The sequence below is a fragment of the Pseudorasbora parva genome, chromosome 10 (assembly GCF_024679245.1).
Source record: "Pseudorasbora parva isolate DD20220531a chromosome 10, ASM2467924v1, whole genome shotgun sequence".
NCBI lineage: Eukaryota > Metazoa > Chordata > Actinopteri > Cypriniformes > Gobionidae > Pseudorasbora > Pseudorasbora parva.
The window spans coordinates 12,096,081-12,120,077 of NC_090181.1; the positions used below are offsets into that span (position 1 = coordinate 12,096,081).

Below are 23,997 nucleotides of genomic sequence, written 5' to 3' on the forward strand. Positions count from 1 at the left end.
TTATTAAATTAAATAAAACCCACAAAAACTAACAAGAAATAGACAGCTGGGAGGATGAAGCTGATTTTATATTTATTTTTAATCCTAAAAAAACCAAATATATATAAAAAAATGACAATAAGTAAACAAATACAACAAATGCAGCTGCTCAAAACAGATACAAAACTATAACTGATTCTATTTTAACAGAAATAAACAACATTAGCATATATGTGCATTCCAGCTAATAAGACAATTTCCCCCTAAAAAAAATCATTCAAGCTACAGCAAAGTCAAAACATCTGCTTTTGGTGTTTATTTATTTTTATTTTTTTATTCTGAAAAAATAAAAAGGAATGGGGTTGTGTAGGCAGTTAGATTTCAACTAATGCATTAATGTCAATCTACAATCTGGTTTTTACAATTGAAATTAATGCTCTGCCTTGAAACATCTGATACTTTGCATGAGTAGCATTAAGTGTTAATAACTGTCCTTGTCCTTATACGTGCCTTTAGAAGGGAGCTAACCATTCCAGGTAAATTCCAACATACCTGGGAAAAAGTCAGGATACCATCCACCTGTCCTTTGAGATGACCTAGAAGTTAGCCAGTAAGCTGGCATGACAGGAGGGAACTGAGTGAAAGGTTCCTTTAATCCTGGCTGCAGCTCTCAGATTAGTGAATGATTTCCCTAAAGGCATGTTCTTACACGCAGACAAACTCCCATAAATACACACACACACACACATTCCCAGTCTAAAGAGTCACACAGTGTCCTTACTTAACCCTCCCTCTCTTTATCTATCAAGACATTTTTTACTGAAAACCCCCAACTTGTTCTCCCTCTGTGCTGGGTTGAGATGTTTACTGGATGCTGGGGGACGGCTGTGGGTTTGGATTGGCTGTGGCTTGGCGTGGCATAGTGTACATGGCTCCCAGGAACTGATCAGCGATCCTTCCTGCCTCTCTCAGCCCACTCAGCAAAGCGCCATGCACCGTAGCGGGGTAGTTTCTAATTGTGTGTTCACCCGCAAAGAACAGACGTGGAACAGGCTGCGAAACACACACAATCAGCATGACATCTGCTTCAGGTAACCAACATCTCAGAGGAAATGAGCAATAAACTGTGACACTCACCTGTGAGGCTCCCGGTATGGCAGGACCAGGTGTGATGGGCTGGGCCATGAGATCATAGTCGTTTCCAGACGAACCAGCTGCTACGTACGAGTAGGACCCACGAGCCCAGGGGTCGGCTCGCCAGCGACTCACCACCGTCTCTTTTGGCTACCATGACGACAGACACATAACAGAGTTAGTTTGTTGTTGTTGCAGGCACTCCATACCACCGGAATGAGCCACAAAGTCTCAAGTGTGAGTGTCTACTGAGATATGACAGAACTCAACACTTTTCAGTAGATTTAGGTTAAGGTTTATTCCCTTGACAGTTATTCGCACAAGCGTTTTTTTTGTACATTATGCAACTACAAATGAAGCAAGCTACTCTAGCGCATCAGAGCTCACCTGAGGTACCGCGCTGCTTCCAAAGATACCCTTGAGGATTGCCAGACAACGGCCAACGATGACATCATCACTAATATTCTCCATAATGCCAGCAGCCTCTCCAGCCATCAGAGCCAGCAGTATGGGTGCTGAGAAAGCACAAAGAGAGTGCTCACTAAATGACAATATAGTTATAAGTGATAAATAAATAATGTTGTCTTGATCTGCTACATTTAAAAGACTACATTTAACAAAATGATTTATGTTCATAATTTAAATTAGATTATGATAAAATCATTGTATAAACTTACTAAATACTAAATGTTTGTTTTTTTTGTAACTTAATGGTTATCACCCATTACATCAAAATAATGATAAACTTATCTACCATAAGTTTAATATTGGTGCATGGTTAAAGGACAACTCCGGTGAGAAATTAACCTAGGGGTAATTAACAGATGGTTACCGAGTAGATCGTTCTCTGGGATGCGTTTTCATGAAAATCGAATGTAAAGAGTTTTATCTCTAAAAACAGATTAGCTTATAACGCTAGTCTATGGGGCACAGGGTAGACACGGGGTGGTAAAATTAAATCGCTAGTTAATACCACTAACAAGGCTCAAAATAGGCTCACACTAACACGTTAGCATAATGAGGGTCCCTACATGCAAACCGAAGCATTGAGAACTTTGTAAGTGTACAAACAGTTTAATAAGAAGATACTTTATAAACATAGTGCCTTATGCGTTCACGGACAGGCACCATCTTGGAAAACAGTCTCAACGAATCGATCCACGAGCGCTGTTCTAAGTGAGCTGGTCAATAGGAATTAACTTTGTAAAATGGGTTACATTTTTATTTTTATTTATTTATTTTCTCTGTTGTGTTCAGTGTTTTCTTCCGGAAACAACGGACCATATGAGACTCCAAGTCACAGTTCATCACTTAGCACAGCGTTCGTGGCTCGATGAGTCGAGACTGTTTTCCAAGATGGCGCCTGTCCGTGAACGCGTAATGCGCTCTGTTTATAAAGTATCTTCTTATTAAACTGTTTGCACACTTACAAAGTTCTCAATGCTTCGGTTTGCATGTAGGGACCCTCATTATGCTACTGTGTTAGTGTGAGGCTATTTTTAGCCTTGTTAGTGGTATTAACTAGCGATTTAATTTCACTACTCTGTGCCCCATAGACTAGTGTTATAAGCTAATCTGTTTTTAGAGATAAAACTCTTTACATTTGATTTCCATGAAAACGCATCCCAGAGAACGATCTACTCTGTAACCATCTGTTAATTACCCCTAGGTTCATTTCTCACCAGAGTTGTCCTTTAAACTGAATGATTATCACACCTTTGTAGAGGTTCCAGAAGAGAAACAGTTCCCCTCGACTGGCTGTGGTACTTCCTACATGTCCAAAGAGGTTAACACTGGGGTCCCAGAATACTCTATCAAAACACAACACCACCTAGGACAAGGACAAGTTACACAGATCTTTTTAGTCACACTATGGTTAGTGAAGGACAGTAAACAATTCGGTCCTCATTTGCTCATCCCCATGAACTTAGGGTGTGAGAATACAGTCACTGAATGACACTTCTAAAGTCGCGTTTCTACTGCAGGAACTTTCCCCAGGAACTAAGGACTTTGGGGTGGTACTAGGTGCATTTCAACCACATGAACTAGGGCATAAATAAAGTTCTGAGTAAAGATTTCCCCCTTAAAATGGCCCTGCTTGCGAGGTAGTACTTTTTCAAAGTTCAGGAACTTTCAGGTGGGACAGGGCTGCTGAGCATGCTGATCGGTTGAGCTCATGCAGCATTTTATTTCAACCTAAAAGTATGTTGTTGTGTGTGCAGTACCAGGAACTAAATGTAATTTTCTTTTTTGGTCTGGACCAAACCCAAGATTATTAAACTACAAGTGTGAAGTAAGGTGCTTTCACATCTGAGCTTTTTTTATCCTTTTGGGTCGGTTCGTTTAGTCATATCTGAAAACGGCAATTGCGCTCGGATCCACACAAAAACAATTGTCCATGTCTGTCTGCAAATGAACTGGGGCGGTTTGCTCGAGGTGTGAAAGCAATCTGACCCAACAAACCAAGTGGTATTATAAAAATGACAAACGTGCTATAATATCAAGTGCGTGATTCTGTGAGAGTCATTAGTTATCACAGTTGAAAACCAAAAAAGTCCCCATCTTCATCTCTGTTCATATGTAATTGTGCTTCTCTTTGCGAGAACACTGTCCCGATGAAGCATTGTGTGTCTTGAAACAGTTAACCTCTAGACAGTGCTGGGAGATCCAGAGAGAGCATGTTTGAAATGCTGCAGTTATTAATACGAATGCATCAGTAGTGTTTGCATGTCTCGACAGTTACAAATAAAGCCACAATAAGCTCATGGAGTAAACTTGTAAATCATCTTGATGGATGACGCAGAGGAAACTGACCAATAAAGGGAAAGTTGTACTTGCATGTGACTTACATAATTACATTTCTGTATGTAACCAAACCAAGTAACTGTAACAAATTAAGGAACAAAAAAACAACTTATAGGTGTAAAAACTCCCTTAGTTTCATCTATGGAATAAAAGATATTAGGAGAAATGTATGTTTTTCCAAAATGTTTGATTACCGACAGTCTTCAAAATATCAGGTTTGGAACGACATGAGGGTGAGTAAACTGGCAATAACATTATTTGAACTATCGCTTCAATTAAAACCCAATAAAATATTAGCAGTCTAATGCTGCATCAACATAATTCAAATGTATTCAAGACCATTTAAAACAAACCCCTATAAAATTACAAAACCACCATTATACTATATATTTTTAATCACACGTACATGCGGTTTAGCAGATGCTTATGAGGCAAAATCAATGATTCATACATACCACAGTGCACAATACCACAGAAGCCTAAATCCATTACTGAGAGATTACTTTTGTCACTAGAAGGATACAAACTGATAAGGAAAAAAACATGTTATCTTAAAGTGGCTGAAGCTTGCTTTCAATGGAGTCAAGAAAAGCATCTCAGTGAACATTTCTGATATCCTGCGGTGTATACAGACATCTGTTTCTGATATAGTAGCACTGTGGATGAATCTGGTACCAGACTGTGCCCCCTTGTGACAAAAACTGAGAAATAGAGTGGGACAATTGCATAATACTGCAGTATTTTTCTGCTGCAGCTGAACTAGGAGAGGGAGTGAAGGGGGAGTGAGAGTGCAGTGGAGGATGGTGATGACGACGCAATCCTGGACACAATGTGTGTTAGGGGGTAAATCTGTTAAAGATTTGTACATACCCATACCTATCGCATTAAATGTGATCTGACCTAAGCAGCTCTAACAGGCTTCACACTGTATTAGCCAAATTGGATCAGTTTGATGTACATACATAAAAAGTCCAGCATTGTCATTACATCAACACCTCCATGCTTGCAAAAAAAATTCACACCTTGTTGAGGTTCCCAAAGCCCATTCTCTGGATGGCAGCAGTCTTCCATTCCGGCAAGGGAGGCACAAACTGCACGGCTGGCGGCTGCTGCTTCATCACTCCCAAAGGAAGAGTACATAACACGGCATCACACTTATAAATAAACGTTTGGGTAGTGGAGCGGGTATTTACCGCTATCACCTCACAACCTGAAATTGAGAGAAAATTATGTTTAAACTTGCACAATTAAATCACACTAAAATATAGGCATAAACAGCAGGAGCTGGTCTGACTGACTCACCAGATGACGTGTATCGGACCTGTCTCACTGCAGTGTTAAGTTTAATATCCAAACCCTCTGCAAGTGCCACTGGTACACATGAGTATCCATTCCGCACTGTCAGGTGACTTCCCGTGAACTCAAAATCATCGTCCTATTCAAACACAGGAGGAAAATGAACTTCTTACATTTATATGCATTTGAATGGGAATTGAACCCATTACCTTGCCATTGTAGAAACTGTTCTACAGTTCTACAACTACACAAACACTATAAAGGGTTACTTCAGTGATTTAACATAAGAGTCCTGCAACAGGTCGGGTACCTGCGGGTATCCGCATAAAAGTGGCTAAAACGGGTGGATTGTGACTTTCATAAAATTCACAGGCGGGGATGCGAGCGGATAATTAACTCTGTGCGGGAGGGTAGTAGCAAGGATGAAAAAATATGTGGAATATTTCCGGGGCATGATGGCGAATGAGCGTCACCTGCGAGCCAAACGGTCTTGAGTCCTCTCACGAGGGAGCTTGGAGGCATATAAAGACGAGTTGTGTTTACGTTTTATTTTGTGTGTGTGTGTGTGTGTGTGTGTGTGTGTGGCAGTTGTCCGTGATCCTAATTCGGACCGCCAATGTCACGTGATTTCAGCAGTTTGACACGTGATCCGAATCATGAATCAATAAGCGGATTCATTACCGTTTGAATGTTTATTTGAAGATTGAAAACAAACGCTGAAGAGAAGACAATGCTGAATAAAGTCCTAGTTTTTGTTATTTTTGATGCTTCAAGAGATTCTTATTAACCAACTGAGGTCACATATGGGCTACTTTGATGGACTACTTTGATGATGTTTTTATTTCAGTTCTGGACATGGACTGTATAGCACCATACACTTAGATACGCTGTCGGACTAAATATAAAATATCTTAAACTGTGGAACGACATTAGGGTGAGTCATTGATGACAAATTTCATTTTTGGGTGAACTAACCCTTTAATGACCCAATTTAAATAAAGCTTAATGCTAAATCACTGAAGTAACCCTTTAAATGTGTTTTGCAAGAAAAGGGTGGCGTGCAGTACCTGATCCCAGTGTTTGAGCGAGAGTGTGGACAGAGGTGTAGCATTGGCAAACTCCAGGTTTGCAAAGTGCCAGTCAAGAATCTGTCGGTCTCTCGAAGACAGATAAACATCACTGAGAAAGAGATTCAGGATAAAATTACTTGGACTCATTCAGGAGGCTTGACAGGCAAAATAATGTGATCTCACTAGTTTTGATTACTTCATAGGTTTAATATGATTACCTGGGCGGGTTGGCCTCCAGCTCTTGCAGTCTCTCCTCTAGCTTAACCTGCATCTCAACCAGTTCATCATACTCCTACAGCAGAAAATAAATTTAGATGAGAATTTACACATTTTTTTATTCTTATTGCATATTAAGGATTTCATATTCTTAAGAGGAAGAGGTTGAAACAATGTGGGTTTTTAAATGACAAGATAACCATATCTAGAGAGCAGGATTGGCCAATGTCTGTCATAATACACATTTATAATGCACTTTAAGGATAGATGGGGGAATTAACATGCAGGATTTTTAAACAATAAAAAGAAAGAAAACAAAATCTTGATAAATTCAGAACTTGATTCCTAACCCAGAACAGTTCAAAATAAGACCAGCACCTGAGTGTGAGGTTTTCAGATGTGCACACTCTTCGATTAACGGCTGAAGGCAGCAACAGTGGTTTTATCCCAGAGGGCAGAGTCATCCCTCTCTGAGCGGGCCAGTTGTTCACCAAGCTAACCAGCATAGGACTATTTAAAGAAAATTCTACCCTTAAACCACATCACACAACTCTAAAATATCCCACTGCGGTTTCTGTGTATCAGACTATTATAGTCTGCAAGAAAGTCTTTTTAGTCGCATGAAGACCACAAGCACAATGGATGGTATTACTCTAACACACAAGGTGAAAAACACATTCAATAGCATGTAATATATAGGTATATGCACATTTCAATTGCTCTCAAAAGTTCCTTTAAAGGAAAAAAGTTCCATATATACTACCGTTAAAAGGTTTGGGGTCTTTTAATTATTTTTTTATGAAATTGTATTTTTATTCTGCAAGGATGCAGAGGATCCTATTCATCGTATTTATATTGATTTTAAAAAAGTTCCTTCTGTAGTCAAGTTGAGTTTTAATATATGAAAATTTGAATAAAACCGACGTCATTTTCATACTATATACTATAAAGACAAAGGCCAAGGTTTAAGGCTGTCGCAGACCAAAACTTTATCTAAAGTTTAAAATCAAGTCAAACCCCAGAGCGAGCGAGGGAGCGAGCAGGCGTCGAAATTCATGTTTCAACCATAAATGGTTCAAGCTCCCCTAATGGGCTACAATTGAGAGTGATTATGTGAATTAACATGCTAAAATCTCACCAGTGTAGACCGCTTAAGTTAGGAATTTAACTTTCTGCACTGTGGGTGCTAAAGAGAGTCCGACAGTGTTAGACTGCGGTTTGGAAAATGTACTAAAACAACCCAACTGAAACAGCAGGCTGAAATGGTATTCTGCTCCATTACCAAGCGCAGTGGTGTTTGGCATGGCTGGAAAATACTGCTGTGCAGTAAAAAGAGATTAAGATTGAGAGGATCCAGAGGTGTCTGCAGTTGCTACCAGAGAAGACCTAATTAGGAGATTTCATAAGAGATGCTTGGCTGTCAAAGGTGCAATCAGCATAGGTGGCAAACAAGTTTCAGAGTTTGATTCGGACCTTAGTTTGATTCGATATCGCCTTTAATTTGACAAAAAAAAAAACAGGCTGAGAGGGACAGAAGTACAGTTTTCACAGGCCACATTTATGGCCATTGGAATGGGGTCAGGAAATGAAACAAGCCAGAATAGTTTGCAACAAACTGATGTCGTCATTGATGTGGTTTTCAATCAACAACTCTAAATATGTAAGCATACACAATGTTAATATGTTCAGTGAGGGTTTGGTCAATGTGGGGATTTTGGTCTACTACCTTGCAGAGAGCTGTGAGGTCTCTGTGTTTGCTCTTCACCAGGAACTCAGCTGTGATGTCTCTGGGTGGCTTCACCTCACTGGCCTCTTTATATTGCTGATGCAGCTCCTTTACTTTCTCCTTAGTAGCCACCATCTGAACAAGAAAACGAACAAGCAAATTAACTGTGTGATGAGTAAGCTTTAACTGAGGGACGTGTGCCTGTGTGTTAATTACCTTGTTCAAAAGGTCTCTAAGCTCCTCTTGAGTCTTCACAATCTTCTTCCAGTGCTCAATCTGTTCATCTTTCACATGTTTTTCCTGCAGCCTGAACAGAGAAAAGCAGCATGTCAGTGGCGGTCTATTGTCTTTTCATTTTAAAGGAAAAGCATTGCTTTTAATCTGAGGTTCAATTCTTAAGGCTCTTAGACATGATTAAGCAATTAAACCCAGAGTTCACTCACTGTATGACAACTTCTAGGGCTTGTCCCAGAGACACAGGTTTGTTGTTCAGAAAGTTAAAGTCCAGTTGGTGGCTGAGATACGATGTCGCCTCTAACAGGCGATTGAACTCTTGCTCTACCATCTCATCCTTCTCTTTAGGGACCTTCAGCAGAGTTAAAATCATTAAATGAACATTTACGGATGACAATCTAAAAACTGTGTAAAAGTGCCTGTGCATATCAATAAACTAAAGAACAATTAACATAATATTTATAGAAACAAAACTGTTACATTTCATTATTGAGGACTCATTTCCCAGAGGGATTATATTAACCTTAACTGACAGAGTTTAATGATTCATCATTTCAGTTGTATCACCTAATAATGCAGACAATTAACATCATGCATTTAGAGGATCAGAACGCATTATGAAAGCAGGACGTCTATCATTTAACAGGTGTTCATTTCCATCATGTTCTTGGGTAGCAAACTACTAAACATGTGTTCCTATAATAATAAAACAAACCTGTATAGAATATGCAGTTGTCATTGGGTGTTAAATAAATTAAATACAACAATTCCTCTAATTATACATGTTGGATGATATTATAAACAGAAATACTTACACTTGTGCAGCGCTCTCCCTGTATAACCAGGGCAATCCACCATTTTAAGAAATGAAAATGGAGTGAAAGCAAGTAAGAATAACAAAAAGAATAGGATGGAATGTAGCAAAGAGAGTATGTTCAGGGGTTAAGAGGGGGCAGAGAGTGAGAGAAAAAAAAAGATTGTTAGAATGTTTTTTTCCTCTAATTAGAGTCTGAGTGTTTGACTTAAACATAGGTAAGATGCCAATCAAAAGAGAATGGGAGGAGCACCGACTTTTCATATTAGATTTAAACCATGTTAACTTAGAGATGCACCGGCCGCCGATATACTAATGTCTGAATATAGGCGCAAAAAGATATGAATTATGAATCCTGCATGTTTCTGTGTGAATGAATGGTATCTCATTTACCGCACACAAGCTGAAACATGCTTTGTTGTTCAGCCTCTGCCATCTCAATATATGAGGGCATGAATGCATGAACCTCATCTCCAGTCACATCATGAGCATTTTAGCGTTTTTTACGACAAAATCTATCGTCATATCATAAACACATATAAAGAAGCTCAAAGGTCTTCACGGCAACCCGTCCAAATAAAAGTTCAGTTTAACAAAGTAACTGTGACAGAAATATATTAATGTTGTACAGTATAATTTAGCTGTCTCAATGTAAGTCAAGGCAAGGCATGAATGTAATAATAATTAGGCATCAATGTAATAATAATTATGCATTTCATTTACACAGTGAAGAATATGCAGTGCTATTTAACATTTGTTTACTTCATTTCTGTACCTGGAAACTGTTAAACCTGCCTAAAAAGCACTGTTTATTTCCTCTTTGTTCTGTTGTATTTATGAATTTATGTTGGCTGCAGGCTATGTTCATTAGAAATTATTTGATAATAGAGCAATAAACTAGCTAGTAGGCTATAAGTTATTGTTGTTTTTTTGTTTTGTTTTTGTTTTGTTTTAATGATAACATTTCAAATTAGAGGGTAAGTGACAAATATCATATCGGTCAATAATTGTTTGTTAAAATCAGTATCGGCCCCATAACATCCTATTGGTGCATCCCTAATGTTAAGTGGTCTAAAAAACAACTGCACTATAACACTGAACACACTGAGGTTAAGGATGCTATACACATCTACTAATATCACAAAGATAATTTGTGACACATATATTACTATTTACATTACCGTACTTTCGATATATTACTTAATACTTGAATATTCTGATCTCTTACATAAAGACATACATGTATGTGTTACTGATCTGTGTATGAAGCCAGTAATGTGTGTCTGTCAATGTTTTTAAAAGCACTCACAGCCTGTCCATTAGCCTCATACAGCGGGCACTTCTGTTTGATCTTGGCCAGCTCCATGTTGACCTGTTTGCTGATTACAGCCATGGGGTTTCCACCTGAAAGATGTACACTTCAATTTCAAACTGTTGCAAAAAGTCTGAACGAACATATAACTTTTCCACTGCCAACAGTGCCATCTCCTGGAGAGAAGAGTGTTTGAGATTTCTTACCTAATCCAGTCACCACCATGGCACCCAGGTCAGCTACATAGTTCCCCTTCCTGAAAGTGGCCACTCGCCCTCCTACACGATCCTATCAAGAACAATTAAGGTTTGTAAGAGAAAAACACATCTCAGCTCAGTGTAAAATGCTGTAACGTATCAAAGTGTACTTACTCTTGCCTCCAGAACAGTCACATCCATCCCAAAACTTTGCAGTTGTCTTGCTGCTGCCAGTCCTGACACCCCACCTCCAATCACGATCACCTTTCCAGTCTTCTTCGCTACAAGAACATAAGAGAGCGCAATAAGAACATCACAGAGTTGTGAGTACACCAGACAAATAAAACATAACTGTGAAAAAAATACTGGTGTCATCCTGCTTGTTTGGACATTAATATCTCTAGTTCTGCTTTGTCGTAACATTAAGTCTCAATTACTTGGCAGAGGCTTTACTCTCTTGTAGATGCCAAAGTTGATAAACCCATGTCTCTCTAGGTAACTGTGTATCCGGTGCACCAGCACAGCATCACCTGCAGAGAGGAACCACAGGCAAATTAAAAATATACACAAGAATATTAAACAAACACAATTAAAAGGTACACTATGTCATTTTTGTTGTTCAACGTTCTTATCTGTAAAAAGAGAAAAGATGGTCCAGCTACTTTGACGCGCGTATGGTGTGGTAGTGGAACATGTTAGTTTTCACAATGATCAAGAAAGGTTGACATGAAGCACATGAAATCTCAAACTCATCTTGAAAAAAAATGCCAAACAGCAGAGCATGCTGTTGAAAAGAGAATGTGACTGAGCTCAAAATAAAATAAAAATGAACACTAGCTAACTTGGAGATGGCAAGAACTAAAGGATTTGACATTTTTAAAAGTGACGTGAAGATGGTGTTGTTTTTATTGGTGAGTAAGATATTTTATTGAATAGATAAAAGCATTATCTATTTTGAAGAGTCATTTCATTATGGCTGTTGTTACACTGTGCTGGAATTTATTTTCAAGGAAGTACCAAGTCTATTAATGGGTATAACCACAATGTCTTCAGCTAGTCAGCTTGAGATCCTTTCCTTCTAAACTTAAGCATAATAGATTTTTTATGAGCAGTAGGATAATCATCTCGCTCTCTTTTTTTCGTTTTGAGAAAGAACATTCATCTGCAGTCATGTTCTTCATGCAGTTTTGTTTTTAACTGCTGGAGGGTCAAAAGTTACATAGTGTACCTTGCACATTCAGTAAAGTGTAATAACATCAAAATTGGGGAATCGGAGCAATGTCAGGTGGAACAGACGTACTGTTGTATGGAGCTTCTAGCTGTTGCACAGTGGCCTCAAATGTCAGCTGAATTTTGGGGTTGTCCAACCATAGCTGAAGCTGAACATTTGAGAGAAAACATTTTCACAACTGACAGGAAAACACATTTAGTTGTTCCTGAAACATTTCTGTTGGATCACCTTTAAATATCTACACCAATATTCATTAGCTTGGGGTCAGTAAGATTTATTTATTTTTTATTTAAAAGAAGTTTCTTACGGTCATGAAGGCAGCATTTATTTGATCAAAAATTTAGTCAAAAAGTTATTTAGGTGAAATGAGATTACAATTTAAAACTATTTTAAATTTGTAATTTATTCCTGTGATGACATAGCTGAATTTTCAACAGCTATTACTCCAATTTTCAGTGTCGCATGATCATTCAAACATTTCAAGAAATATTTATTATTAAAAGTGTTGAACACAAATAGACAAATAGAAATTACAAAAGAACTGCATTTATTTGAAATAGACAACTTTTGTAACATTATAAATGCTTTTTTGGTCAATTTAATGTTTCCTTTCTAAATAAAAGTATTCATTTTTCCTTTAAAAAAATTAAATATTACCGACCACAAACTTTTGAACAGTAGTGTATTATTATCCAATACAACTTCTAGAAGACATTCTGACATAATGATAATGTTATCAGCCTCAACAAAATTAAAGTTAAATCAAAAATCATAAAATGATGTCTCTAGCTGCGAACTTACGGTGCGGTTCCGGATGTATAAGAACACCTTCTGAGTATGCTGTGGTCCACTGATAATGTCAGGGAAGCATGCAGCTTCCTGTGATGTCATACGATCATGTGGGAGACGGCTCTGGAAGGCAGCACCCTCTACACCTGAAAAGTCACAATATTTCAAATTTCTAGACTCACAACTATTAGTACTATTATTTTTTCCACTTTCTTTTACAAACACCTTATGTCAGAATGACAGGAATCATTTTGTGACACAAAGTATTTGTGAAAGTGCTTTTAAAATTTAGTAAAAGGTGTGAAATTATAGATTAGGCCAACCTCTTTCCATACCTGATGGTTCCTCAGGTTCGCTGTCATTCTCCTCCTCTATTGGTGGGGCTGGAGGAGGAACCACCTGCTTTCGTTCTTTCTCAGCTTTAGCGTTCCTCTCTTCCTCAGAGTAATACTCATCCTCCGACAGATTGGCGAGACTCTCGTCCATCTCTCTGTACTCCACCTGCAGCAGGAGGCACAATAAAAGCTTCATTAAAACCTAGTTCTGCTTCACCTGGGGTGAAAGAGGACCATTGTTCTCTACTATGGCAGAATCTCTCAACTGGTCTTATCCTAATGGTACTTTATTTTAATTTTTTGTGTGGTTTGTTTTATCCAGTTTCTGGATTTTATAAAATTTTATAAAAACCTGTATTTCTCATTTGATGACTGATGTTTCACCTTTTTTTTATGTACAGTGGCATACATTTTCTGTCTAGAAGGCACCAAATTCAAAAAGAAATTTCACATTTCTACTACATTAATGGCCCAGTTTAAATACAGATTCATTTTCCCAGTGCTGAAGTACCCCTTAAACACATGAGGCTGCACAGAGCGCCGACACATCAGATGCACTTTTAAAACACAGACAGGAAACGGTGGAAGCAGAGCTCTGGACACGTCCTGACACCTGCTTTCATATATTGACGCAAATTAAGAAATACTGTTCTTATTAGCGTGCTGTCGTTCTTAAAGTACCAGTACTAATAAAATGTCATATACCATTTGTAATAGCAGGGTGTCGCAATACTTTTCTGGCACCAGTATGTTGTGCAACACTAATCGGTCGATTAATCGATTATCGGAAAGTACGGTCCAACACTATCGTTCGACCTCTACTTTTTAAGCTCGCCATCTTCTAACATTACACTCTGACATACCGCATTTCTTGGCTGTTCAATGAAACCTGTTTGATAACTTTGTTGCGTTTATCACCATCATAACCTCTCCTCAGTTGCTGGTCCATGCAGTCTCCAGGCAATGTACAGTCATTTCAGTCCTGTGAGGCACACTTGTTTTACACACATTTGGCATTCCATATTGTTGCGTGTGTATTATTGATATGTGAAAGTCTAAACCCTGAATATAAGACCTCATTTTTTTTTCAGATGTATTTCCAAGAAGAAAATATATTAAAATATTATATTCAGAACAATATGGTAATATTCACAAATTATGCATCATTTGAAAGCTTACAAACTATTTTGTGTCTGATTTTTTATAAAAAGATTTTCTTGAACATACATGTCATCTTCAGATGTGCGTTCATTTGCATTATTATTATTATTATTGTAACTTGGAACGTCTAAACCTCTTTCAACACCCGTTTCAAGCATCGGCTTCCAAAGTATGTCAGAAAAGTAATATATGTTTTATAATATGGTTACAGTGATTGTTATAACCCCTTAATCCTGTCACATTTGTAATATTAGTTGATTGGACTATCGTGTTATGTAGGGAGCTGTTCATGAAAACTAGGCATGTGCGAAACTATTTAACTAGTAATTTAAACAATACTGCTAGTCAACTTAAATAATAGTTGTTTACATTTTTTGTGCACATTTAACGTTTTACCATCATGGTAATGTTAAAAGTAATATATTATTTTGAAGCATGCTGACACAGGCTGGGGAATCCCTTATTTGTTGGTTTATTGCCAGATCAGACTCCCGGGGCTGTGTGTTTTCAAGACGGGCAACCAAAACGTAAGCACGTTGACCGGTGACTCTTATAGTGAAATAACATTCATTTCTTTTTTTGAGAAAGCCTCAAAACCAGTGTAAAAAAATAGCCTATTACTTATTAGTGATAATGTTTATAAATGTAAAAACCACGTGGACATCAGTATAACATTTTATTAAAAGCCAGTTCATGACACCTTTAAATCATAATAATAATCAAATTATTACACAGCAGATTCCGCCATAGTTGCTGCCTTTGTTGCATAGCATGTACAAGAATGTGGGAGCAATAAAAAGTTATTTGTTATTTATTATAAATTAATTATTTTACTTCACTCAGTTTTTCTGTCTCAGTTCAAGTCAGCTAAATAAATAAACCTGGCTTAATCACTCCTGTTCTTTCTTCAAAGAACAGGAAACATTAATAGAGATGTTTACCTTGGCCCTTTTGCGGCGACTAGTTCTGCGCCCCTCTGCAGTGTCCTGATCAATCCCTCCTGGTCCAGGAGGGTGCGAGAGAGGGGGTCCACCTGGTTCCCCACTGGGGGAGGCTCTCTCTTTCTTTTTCACATCTGCTGAACCCGGGCCAGAGGGACCGGCCAGACCAGCCTGGGGGGCAGAGAGGGGTTCAGGAGCACGGTCACCACCGTTACCCCCTGAGGAAGAGGAGCCTGGGTCTGACTTCTTGCTGGACAGCATCACAGGTGACAGAGACCTCTGCTGAAATAAGGAAAGAAAAGCTGAATGTAGGTGTACAAATGAAAGATGACCAGCAATCTAAAAAGAGACAATACACCATGTCCCTGACAAACTATAAATGCCTCAAGATTAATAATGATCATCTTGGATTCCTTTTACACCGTTTGGCCTCATACCCAACATAATAAATAAAAAGCAATGTTGGCTCAAATTGGCTGCCACACAGCACATGTACCAATGGATTTGAATGCTTATCTTCAAAACAAAAAAAGGTTTGCAGAAGTTAAATGTCGTACTTGCGCACCTGCTCTGAACAAACAGGCTTGGAGACACTCTGGTTGTTCAGGTATAAGAGATTTTGAGTAAATGACAATGTTGCGTAACAAGTTAACTCTGACTACATTGTTACAAAAAGCATCTTAAATTGGCCCCGTCTCTGCTTTAATAGATCGCAAACAAATTCTGTATCATTAAACCAAATGAAAGAATCAGGATCAGTCTCTGATCAAATTTACTCGGAGACAAACGCATAAAAGAGCGGCTGTTTTAATAGCAATAACGTTAGCAGATAAACGCTAAAACGCACATATTTAAGCCAGAACACCAGTCGTAGCTTTAATTATGGGCTAACTTGTTAAAGAATTTATTTTATCTAACGTTCACAAACAATATATTTTGAAACTATTAAGAAATAAGACAATAGCTGATGCGCTCGAGCAATGATTAGCTAATATGCTACTGCTAGCGGCACGAGCTCTTCACCTATGCTTATCAAAATACAGAAAACATCAGTTATCATTAGTGTTTATATATTATATTTTTCATATAAAATATTACAAATGTAAAAATGTATGCTTGCGTCCCATTTAACGCGTTGTGCTCTGTTTCTTAAAATTATTATTTATATTTACCTCCTCGCGGCTGTAGGGAGTCTTGCACAAAGAAACAGACGCCTGTCCCTGCCGGAACCAAACAGCCAATCAGTGTAGACGACGAGAGTAAAGAAGGCGGGATCTAAATTGCCCAATGTTGTAATTGGGTAAAATGCCATCGATCAATGTTTCAGAAAGTCAGGTTTAATTTATGCAAATTTTACTGTATGCAAAATATATGCACTAAGTAAACAACATACAATGTTTCATGTTCCTTGCACCCATTACCTTATAGTTAAGCGGTTTTGACTATAAATAACAAGGTTTAAACAATAACCAAATCTATCTATTTTCATACAATATATTTCTTATTAAACCATCACATAGACCTTAAAAAAAATAACCATCATTACAATCCACCAGACTAAAGTGGAACAAGCTAATTTCTCTTACATATGCGCTTTAGGAGGCAAGTACACCTGGCTGTGTGTGACGTATGTGCTTTGGGAGGAGCAAACGCAACGCGGAAAAGCTGATCCAGGTGCACGACAGGTAAGACAGGTACGCGACTGACTGTGTGAAGGTGTGTCTCCTGTTAGTCGATTTTCTACGCGATTTTTAAAGGGGGCAACTAAAATAGCCAAACTGACTGCGTGGATCTTTTTCTAAAGGTTAGTTTAAATCTGTTTATTAAGCTTCAAGGTTTCTGCTTTCAGATTGAGTGATTACTGATCGAGATTCACGAATCAGGGTTTTGTTTCCTTCGACGTCATACGATGTTGTTATAGTGCAGGTGATTCTCTCTAAAGCTGGTTTAACTTTATCATGTTGTGCAACAATTTGATCTTCTTTTGTAATTATCAGGACCGTTAATTGATAAATGTATACGGATCCATTAGTAATAATCAAATTAAAGCAACATTTATTAAACCCGATATTAACCGATATTAAACAATATAGCCAATGTGACTTGCACGTTAACCAACAAACGGAATAATTGTCTATTTTAAGTCATAAACAGTATTGCATTTAACAACATTCTGTAATGGAAATGACTTCTTTGTAAATTGTAGACTTGCTTTGTTTATCCTGAATACACATTATTACATTAATTTTTACTATAATGTGAATAAATTAAATATTGATTCCAAATAATGCTTAATATAAATGTAAGATGATGGCTACTTTTATTTTTTCATTTAATTATTGATTTATATATATTTAATTTACACAATAAATGGCCTATGGTAATCTTTTGTAATATATATTTTAGTTTATATTTATATGAGGAACAATGCAGTTTTTAATCTAACTTTAATAAAACAAAAATATAAAAAATGTCTAATAAAATAAAATATCAGCCCCTGGGATATAAAGTTACCAAAGTTGAAGAAACACCCCTTTCCTCATGTATTATTTGTTGCATTGAGGTCTGATCTATTTTTCCCTGGGGTTTTAAAAGGTATTATTGTTTTATCAATGTCATTTAGATGCACACAGTAAGCTTGTCGTTCCTATTTTTTTATTTTTTTTAACAAACAAAAAAACATCCAGATGAAGAACGAGGGAGAGACGGCTGAACGGCCCGACAACACAGCCTTCACACAGCAACGGCTCCCGGCATGGCAGCCCATACTCTCCGCTGGCATTGTCATTCCTGGCTTTCTAATCATTGGCCTGGCCTTCATAGGCATTGGAGTCGGCCTCTTTCTGACCTCACAAACCATTCAAGTGCTAGAGGTAAGCTTTTAATGCAGGACAACATCAGGAGCCAGTTCCCTGGGTGGATGACATGGCTTTTTACTGTAGAATTTGTTCAGCCTTAGTTTAACAGTTGTACTGAGGTCAGTTTTTGCTTGTTTGACAGACAGCACTATTTAAACATTCAAGTCTGCTTTAGAGTTTTACTTTAGACCCTTGGCTCTTTACACTGCCTAATAGTTGAATTAGTTTGGAGGTGTTATCGTACCAGGGCGTTTTGTTCAAGGTGAAAGAAGTTAATTAAAGATTAATGCTCTTTTCTCAACTTGTCACAGATGGATTACACAGGCTTTGCGAAGGATTCACCCTGTTTCAGCTGTACAATCCCAAACATCCAAAACTGCACTTGTGAAATAACATTCTCCCTCGGCTCATTATTTGGGGTAAAATTCTTTTGATCTTGACTCCGTTTTAAGGCTGATATTTCTGTCTCATGCTAGAACATGACTGATAACATCTGTTGTGCGTACAGGGCCCCGTCTTCTTTTACTATGGCCTGACTAATTACTACCAGAACTTCCGAAAATACGGTGTGTCAAAAGACGATAATCAGCTCACCGGTGATTTAACGTACTTTAAGGTTTGTGTTTGGCAAGACTGATCTTAAAAAAATAAATAATTTTGAATCTTTTTTATGTAATGAATCATACATTCCTTGTTTTTATTTTCACCTGACTTTCTAGAATCCACAAGACTCCTGCTCTCCATTTGGCAATGATTCCAAAAATATCCCCGTTGTCCCATGTGGAGCTATAGCAAATAGCATGTTCAATGGTATTGTTCCTTTTTTTTAGATTAACTATACGTATGCATGCTCTGGGATGGATTGCTAATATATATTTTTTTCTTTGTTTGTTTCTGCAAAGACACATTTGAGCTCTACCAAATTATAAATGGTACTAAGAAGCAGGTGCCATTAGATGGTAAAGGAATCTCCTGGTGGACTGATTACAACATCAAATACAGGAACCCTTCGCTTGTGAATGGCAGTCTTGCAAATGCTTTCGATGGTAATTAGCCTTAAACTGTACAGTAATGCAGAAGTCAATATTCCCTTGGATTGATTTGAGACTTGGAATGGAGCCAGAATGCTTTTTCTTTATTAATTCTCATTAACAGGTACAGTGAAGCCCATAAATTGGCCCAAGCCAGTTTATGAGCTGGACCTCCAAAACCCGAACAACAATGGTTTCATGAACCAGGACTTTCTTGTGTGGATGAGGAGAGCAGCACTCCCTCAGTTCAGGAAGCTGTACCGGCGAATCACAGAGGGTGATTATAGCACGGGGCTCCCTGCTGGGAACTACTCTCTGACAGTCCATTACAGTATCCTTCATCTGCAAGTCAAATTCATTCAAGACGTTAATTGGGAATTAATAGTTGGATTAGCATATTTTATTCAACTTCTAAAGTTAGCAGGATTTTACCCAAGCCACATCATAGCTACAGTCAGGAAGTCTTAAGATATTTGTTGTAGTATCAAGCTCGCATGGCATATGGCTTCAGTCCTGTGATCCAGAAAAACAGGTTTTACACGTCGGGTGTGGCTTTTAGCTGATCTGTAGAAGAAACAGAGGGGTTGCGTTTTGAATATGTGAACATGTGCATATGGAAATCACTGAAGACGTGAGAGTGAAGTCAAAAGAGCAGTCGAGTTTTGTCTTAAAGGTGCACTTTTGTAAATTTCCATCCTTACCCACCTTGTTTTGTAACGTGGATGTAAGTTTTTTTTTTTGTGAATGCGCCCATTCATTAGACGCTATTATAGGTAAATATCTAGGAATCTGAACTGTAGAACATTTTTGCTACAAAACATTTGTTTATAACCCTACATTAAAAAATGATTAAAAAAATGTCCATTTTCAATATGAAGCAGCATAACAAGCTGTTTTGTATATAAAAAATAACTGGAAGCAGATGAGACCTCGCCTAGAATTCTAGACGCACCCTAGCGGCAGCAAATCTAATCTGCCTTGAGTATTGTCTAGCAACTCTCAATACACTTCTGAGCTGTAAAAACCCAACTCTGGTCAGGCCAATCACATCGTGTATAGAGTCGGTTGGTAGGGCTTAACATAATGACGACCGAGTTGCGCTTGCGTGCTACTAGTAAACACAGAAGCTGTCGAACAGCGGTCTTTCGAATTGGTTTTCGCAACTCTGGAACCTTTCACACTGCGATTCCGGCAAATACACGGATAATGCGACCCAGCATTTGTTCCCGGGTCGCTAGATTTGGATGCCAGCGAAATACCGTAATATGTGCGCTTTCACACACAACGCTTAACGGTCCCGGGTCGAGTTGACACGAGACATCCTGATGTGACGTATAATGGCGAGCGATCTCAGCTTCAGCGCGGATAGTAAGGAGCTCCGTGGTCTCGACTTGTGTCCAGTTTGCGCACATTTCTGCTTGTTTAATTTTAGTTTCTTTTGTATACGAACACTCTCTGTGTTTAAAACACAGACTAGCTCTTCTGGCACTGCAGGGTTGTATTACTGAAAAAACAAGCTCTAGGAGTCGCACGATAACTACGTACACGTTGCGGCATTAGTTTCGGCTTTTGTTCACACAGCGCTCGTCCCGGGTCGAATACCGCAATATTACTAGGTCCCCGACCCGGGTCGAATTCGGTAATCAATCCCGGGACGTGGTTGCTTTCACACAGAAGGCGACCCGGCAATGTTCCGGGAATATTGCGGGTCCAACGTGCAGTGTGAAAGTTGCTGTGGAGTAAAGCTTTCCTCTGAGAAAAGAACAAAGAACGGCACTGAAGTCATTATTAAAAAGGGAAGATGTGTTCGGAGTTTTGCCGACCGGATACGGCGAATGTTTAATCTATCAACGAGCTCTGCTTCACGTTGCTCTGGTTGGTGTAGCGCTATCCTATCGCGTGCAGAGGGAGTTTGAAAGACAACCGTTTATCCCGCCCCTCGGATTGAGCCCTGTCTATGGTGAGTTTCCAGACCAAACATCTTGATGTGGGTCTGGCTTGTCAGGCTAGATGAGACCAGACATTCAACATAAGAAACGCCTGCGCTTACATTACAAGTAAAGTGGATATACATTTTATGCATAAGGAAATTCATTAAACTTGATAAATGTGCACACTACCGGTCAAATATTTGGGGTTTATAAGATGTAAAATAAAAACTGTAAGCGAGGTATCTTGTGCTCAGTGATTAAAAATTATTTTACTCTAGGTGTCAGTATGCGTCTAAAATAACTGCATTCCATAAACACAGCATTAGTGCACCTTTAAGGTTTCAGAAACACTTGTTTCTGAGGAAGGTTTCCTGTCTTTTTAAATGCAGTATAAGTGCTAATGTGCAGAAGAATGAACCGTGTTTGTTCCTTAACCACATCATTTCCAGACTACCCAGTAGTGAGTTTTGATGGGCGTAAGAAGGTGGTCTTCAGCAATGTGTCTTGGATGGGAGGAAAGAATGAGTTTCTGGGCATTGCTTATTTAGTGGTCGGCTCCTTGTGTGTGGTCATGTCAGTGGTTATGCTCATTGTTTACGCCAAATTCAAATTCTCAGGTGACGATGACAGTGCGTAACGATACATCCAAAAACCATGAAAGGAAAGAAATCAGGGGATCCTTACAATGGAATCAAATGTCTTCAAACAATAGTATGAACAATCAAGTTCTAGAAAATCATTTTGCATTTACTTGCTAAAAAGTTTTAACTTCAGGTCATTTATTTATTCATTTTAATCAGGAATTGTTAGTTTACTAAAAAAAAGCTCAGTTATGCAAATGTCCTAAGAGCAAAAAGCTTTAATTAATGTGATCCCTTCAAACGTGTTCATACACTAGAATCCGATGCTCAAATTGGATATCCGAGGTCATTATCCAGTGACTGTTACAGGTTTTTAGTCTACTTAGACTGTCTCAGGTATATAAATGATGAATTAGCAGTTTACATTTGTTTAAATTTGATGTCTTGACTACACAATAAATGTTTAACTGGTATATAGACGGAGAGTTTTAGGTGCCATGTCTTCCTATCAAATGCAGGTTTAGTTTAATATATTGAAAATTAAAATTTACTGTGACTTGTATATTTCCTGTAATAAACTTTAAATACTGTTTTATAATAAAGTCTACACGAGCATTTTATTGCTGTCTTATAATATTTAGCCATAACAGCTGCACAGTTTTTGCTGTGAGCTTATGACCGTGACAAGCATGAAATATTTTATTTCAAAGCGGAGGAAACTTTGTGCTTTTACAGTGCCATTTGTACTGGACAAGTTAAATTAAAGTGAAGGACAAATCGTGACCGACTCTGTGTCTTTGCTTGCACGCATCGGTGATATTGATCCCTATTAGTGAAAGCGGTTTTATTGGAAGCAGTATTCTTTGCAGAGTTTAGCTCGGATTCTGCACAGTGGTTCAGCGTTTTGTGAAGGTAAAGGTTTAGTTCACCCAAAAATGAAAATACTGTCATTAATTACTTACCCTCATGTCTTTTGAAACCTGTAAGACCTTCGTTCATCTTCGAAACACAAATTAAGATATTTTTGATGAAATACGAGGGCTCTCTGGCCCCTCCATAGAACCACTGGAGTCACATAAATTATTTTAACAATGTTTTTACTACCTTTAAAAATTAAATAACAGTCTATGGAGCTCTTGGATTTCATCAAAAATGTCTGCACTTGTGTTCCAAAGATGAACAAAGGTCTTGCCCATTTGAAACAACATGAGGGTGAGTAATTAATGACAGAATTTTTAGGTGAACTAACACTTTAAGTGTTTGATAAGTGAGGATAAAGCTTCAATTTGATCACACTCATAAAAAATAAATGCTTTGATCAAACTGTATTTCAAACATTTCATGTCTGGACCTGTATGTATATATAATAATGTATGTAGAATTCAGAAACCTGTGTTGTTATTGACACAAGTGGCTCTTAACCAAACTCCAGCAATTTATTGTTCATTCTCAGCGCATGTTACTTACAAGAGACTGAAGAACCTTAAAGGGATAGTTCACCCAAAAATCAAAATTAGCCCATGGTTTACTCACCCTCAAGTCATCCTATTGGCGTATATGACATTCTTCTTTCAGATTAATACAATCAGAGTTATATTAAAGTCCTGGCTAATCCAAGCTTTACAATGGCAGGGATTGTTGCTCTGTTTCTGAAGTCCATAAAAATGCAGCTGTCCATCAAATAACTTGCTCCACACAGCTCAGGGAGGTTAATAAATGCCTTGTGAAGCAAATCATTGCATTTGTGTAAGAAAAATATCCACATTTAAAACTTTTTAAATTAAAGTTCCAGCCGATCGCCTTCTATGGAAAAGTTTTGAAAGTGCCTTCTCGGAGTTCAAGATGCGTACACGACGTCTGACGAGCGGAACTGGTAGTGTAAGCCTTTGAACTGCAGAGGCACTTTCAACACTTTTTCCATAAACTGAATACGGAAGGCAATCGGCCGAGACGTTACTTTTATAAATATGGATATTTTTCTTACACAAATGAATCAATTCATTTGTAAAGGCATTTATTAACCTCCCGGAGCTGTGTGGAGCACATTATTTGACAGAGAGATGCATTTTTATGTGCTTCAAAAACAGAGCAACAATCCTTGCCATTATAAATCTTGGATTAGCCAGGACTTTTTTTTATTTAATTCAACTTTTATTTGTCTGAAAGAAGAATATCAAATACAGCTAGGATAACTTGAGGGTGAGTATATCATAGGCTAATTTTCTTTTTAGGGTGAACTATACCTTTAAGTTATTTTTAGCTTAAATGTAAAAAGAAGTCGGAAATACTTTTGCTACGGCGTGATTAACGAACATCCAGATGCTGTCCACGAGAGTGATGAACGCAACGTTTATAT

General features: G+C 38.1%; 2 protein-coding genes across 7 annotated transcripts; one reads left to right on the top strand and one right to left on the bottom strand.

The window, feature by feature from the left end:
* Window positions 1-55: 55 nt before the first annotated feature.
* kdm1a (lysine (K)-specific demethylase 1a) lies at window positions 56-16,513 on the bottom strand. Of its 5 annotated transcripts, none has more exons than XM_067455174.1 (21): window positions 16,413-16,513; window positions 15,241-15,522; window positions 13,139-13,304; window positions 12,816-12,949; window positions 12,084-12,162; window positions 11,221-11,313; window positions 10,958-11,064; window positions 10,793-10,874; window positions 10,584-10,678; window positions 9,276-9,293; window positions 8,670-8,812; window positions 8,443-8,533; window positions 8,227-8,361; window positions 6,503-6,576; window positions 6,282-6,393; window positions 5,221-5,353; window positions 4,941-5,128; window positions 2,830-2,944; window positions 1,501-1,628; window positions 1,117-1,263; window positions 56-1,032 (listed from the first exon to the last, which is right to left on the bottom strand). In XM_067455174.1, the coding sequence occupies exons 2-21, from the start codon at window positions 15,499-15,501 to the stop codon at window positions 844-846; spliced, it is 2,490 nt and encodes an 829-aa protein (XP_067311275.1). In that variant the 5' UTR covers window positions 15,502-15,522; window positions 16,413-16,513; the 3' UTR covers window positions 56-843. The 5 variants fall into 5 exon arrangements, with proteins under 5 accessions (XP_067311275.1, XP_067311273.1, XP_067311274.1 ...); XM_067455172.1 differs by having other exon boundaries at window positions 13,127-13,304; XM_067455173.1 differs by having other exon boundaries at window positions 13,139-13,307.
* Window positions 15,717-22,245, top strand: tmem30b (transmembrane protein 30B). Of its 2 annotated transcripts, XM_067455175.1 has the most exons (9): window positions 15,717-15,773; window positions 16,840-16,925; window positions 17,928-18,113; window positions 18,410-18,517; window positions 18,607-18,714; window positions 18,818-18,908; window positions 19,001-19,144; window positions 19,254-19,460; window positions 21,510-22,245. In XM_067455175.1, the coding sequence occupies exons 1-9, from the start codon at window positions 15,749-15,751 to the stop codon at window positions 21,695-21,697; spliced, it is 1,143 nt and encodes a 380-aa protein (XP_067311276.1). In that variant the 5' UTR covers window positions 15,717-15,748; the 3' UTR covers window positions 21,698-22,245. The 2 variants fall into 2 exon arrangements, with proteins under 2 accessions (XP_067311276.1, XP_067311277.1); XM_067455176.1 differs by lacking the exon at window positions 15,717-15,773 and having other exon boundaries at window positions 16,915-17,044; window positions 21,510-22,241.
* The last annotated feature ends 1,752 nt before the right edge of the window (window positions 22,246-23,997 follow it).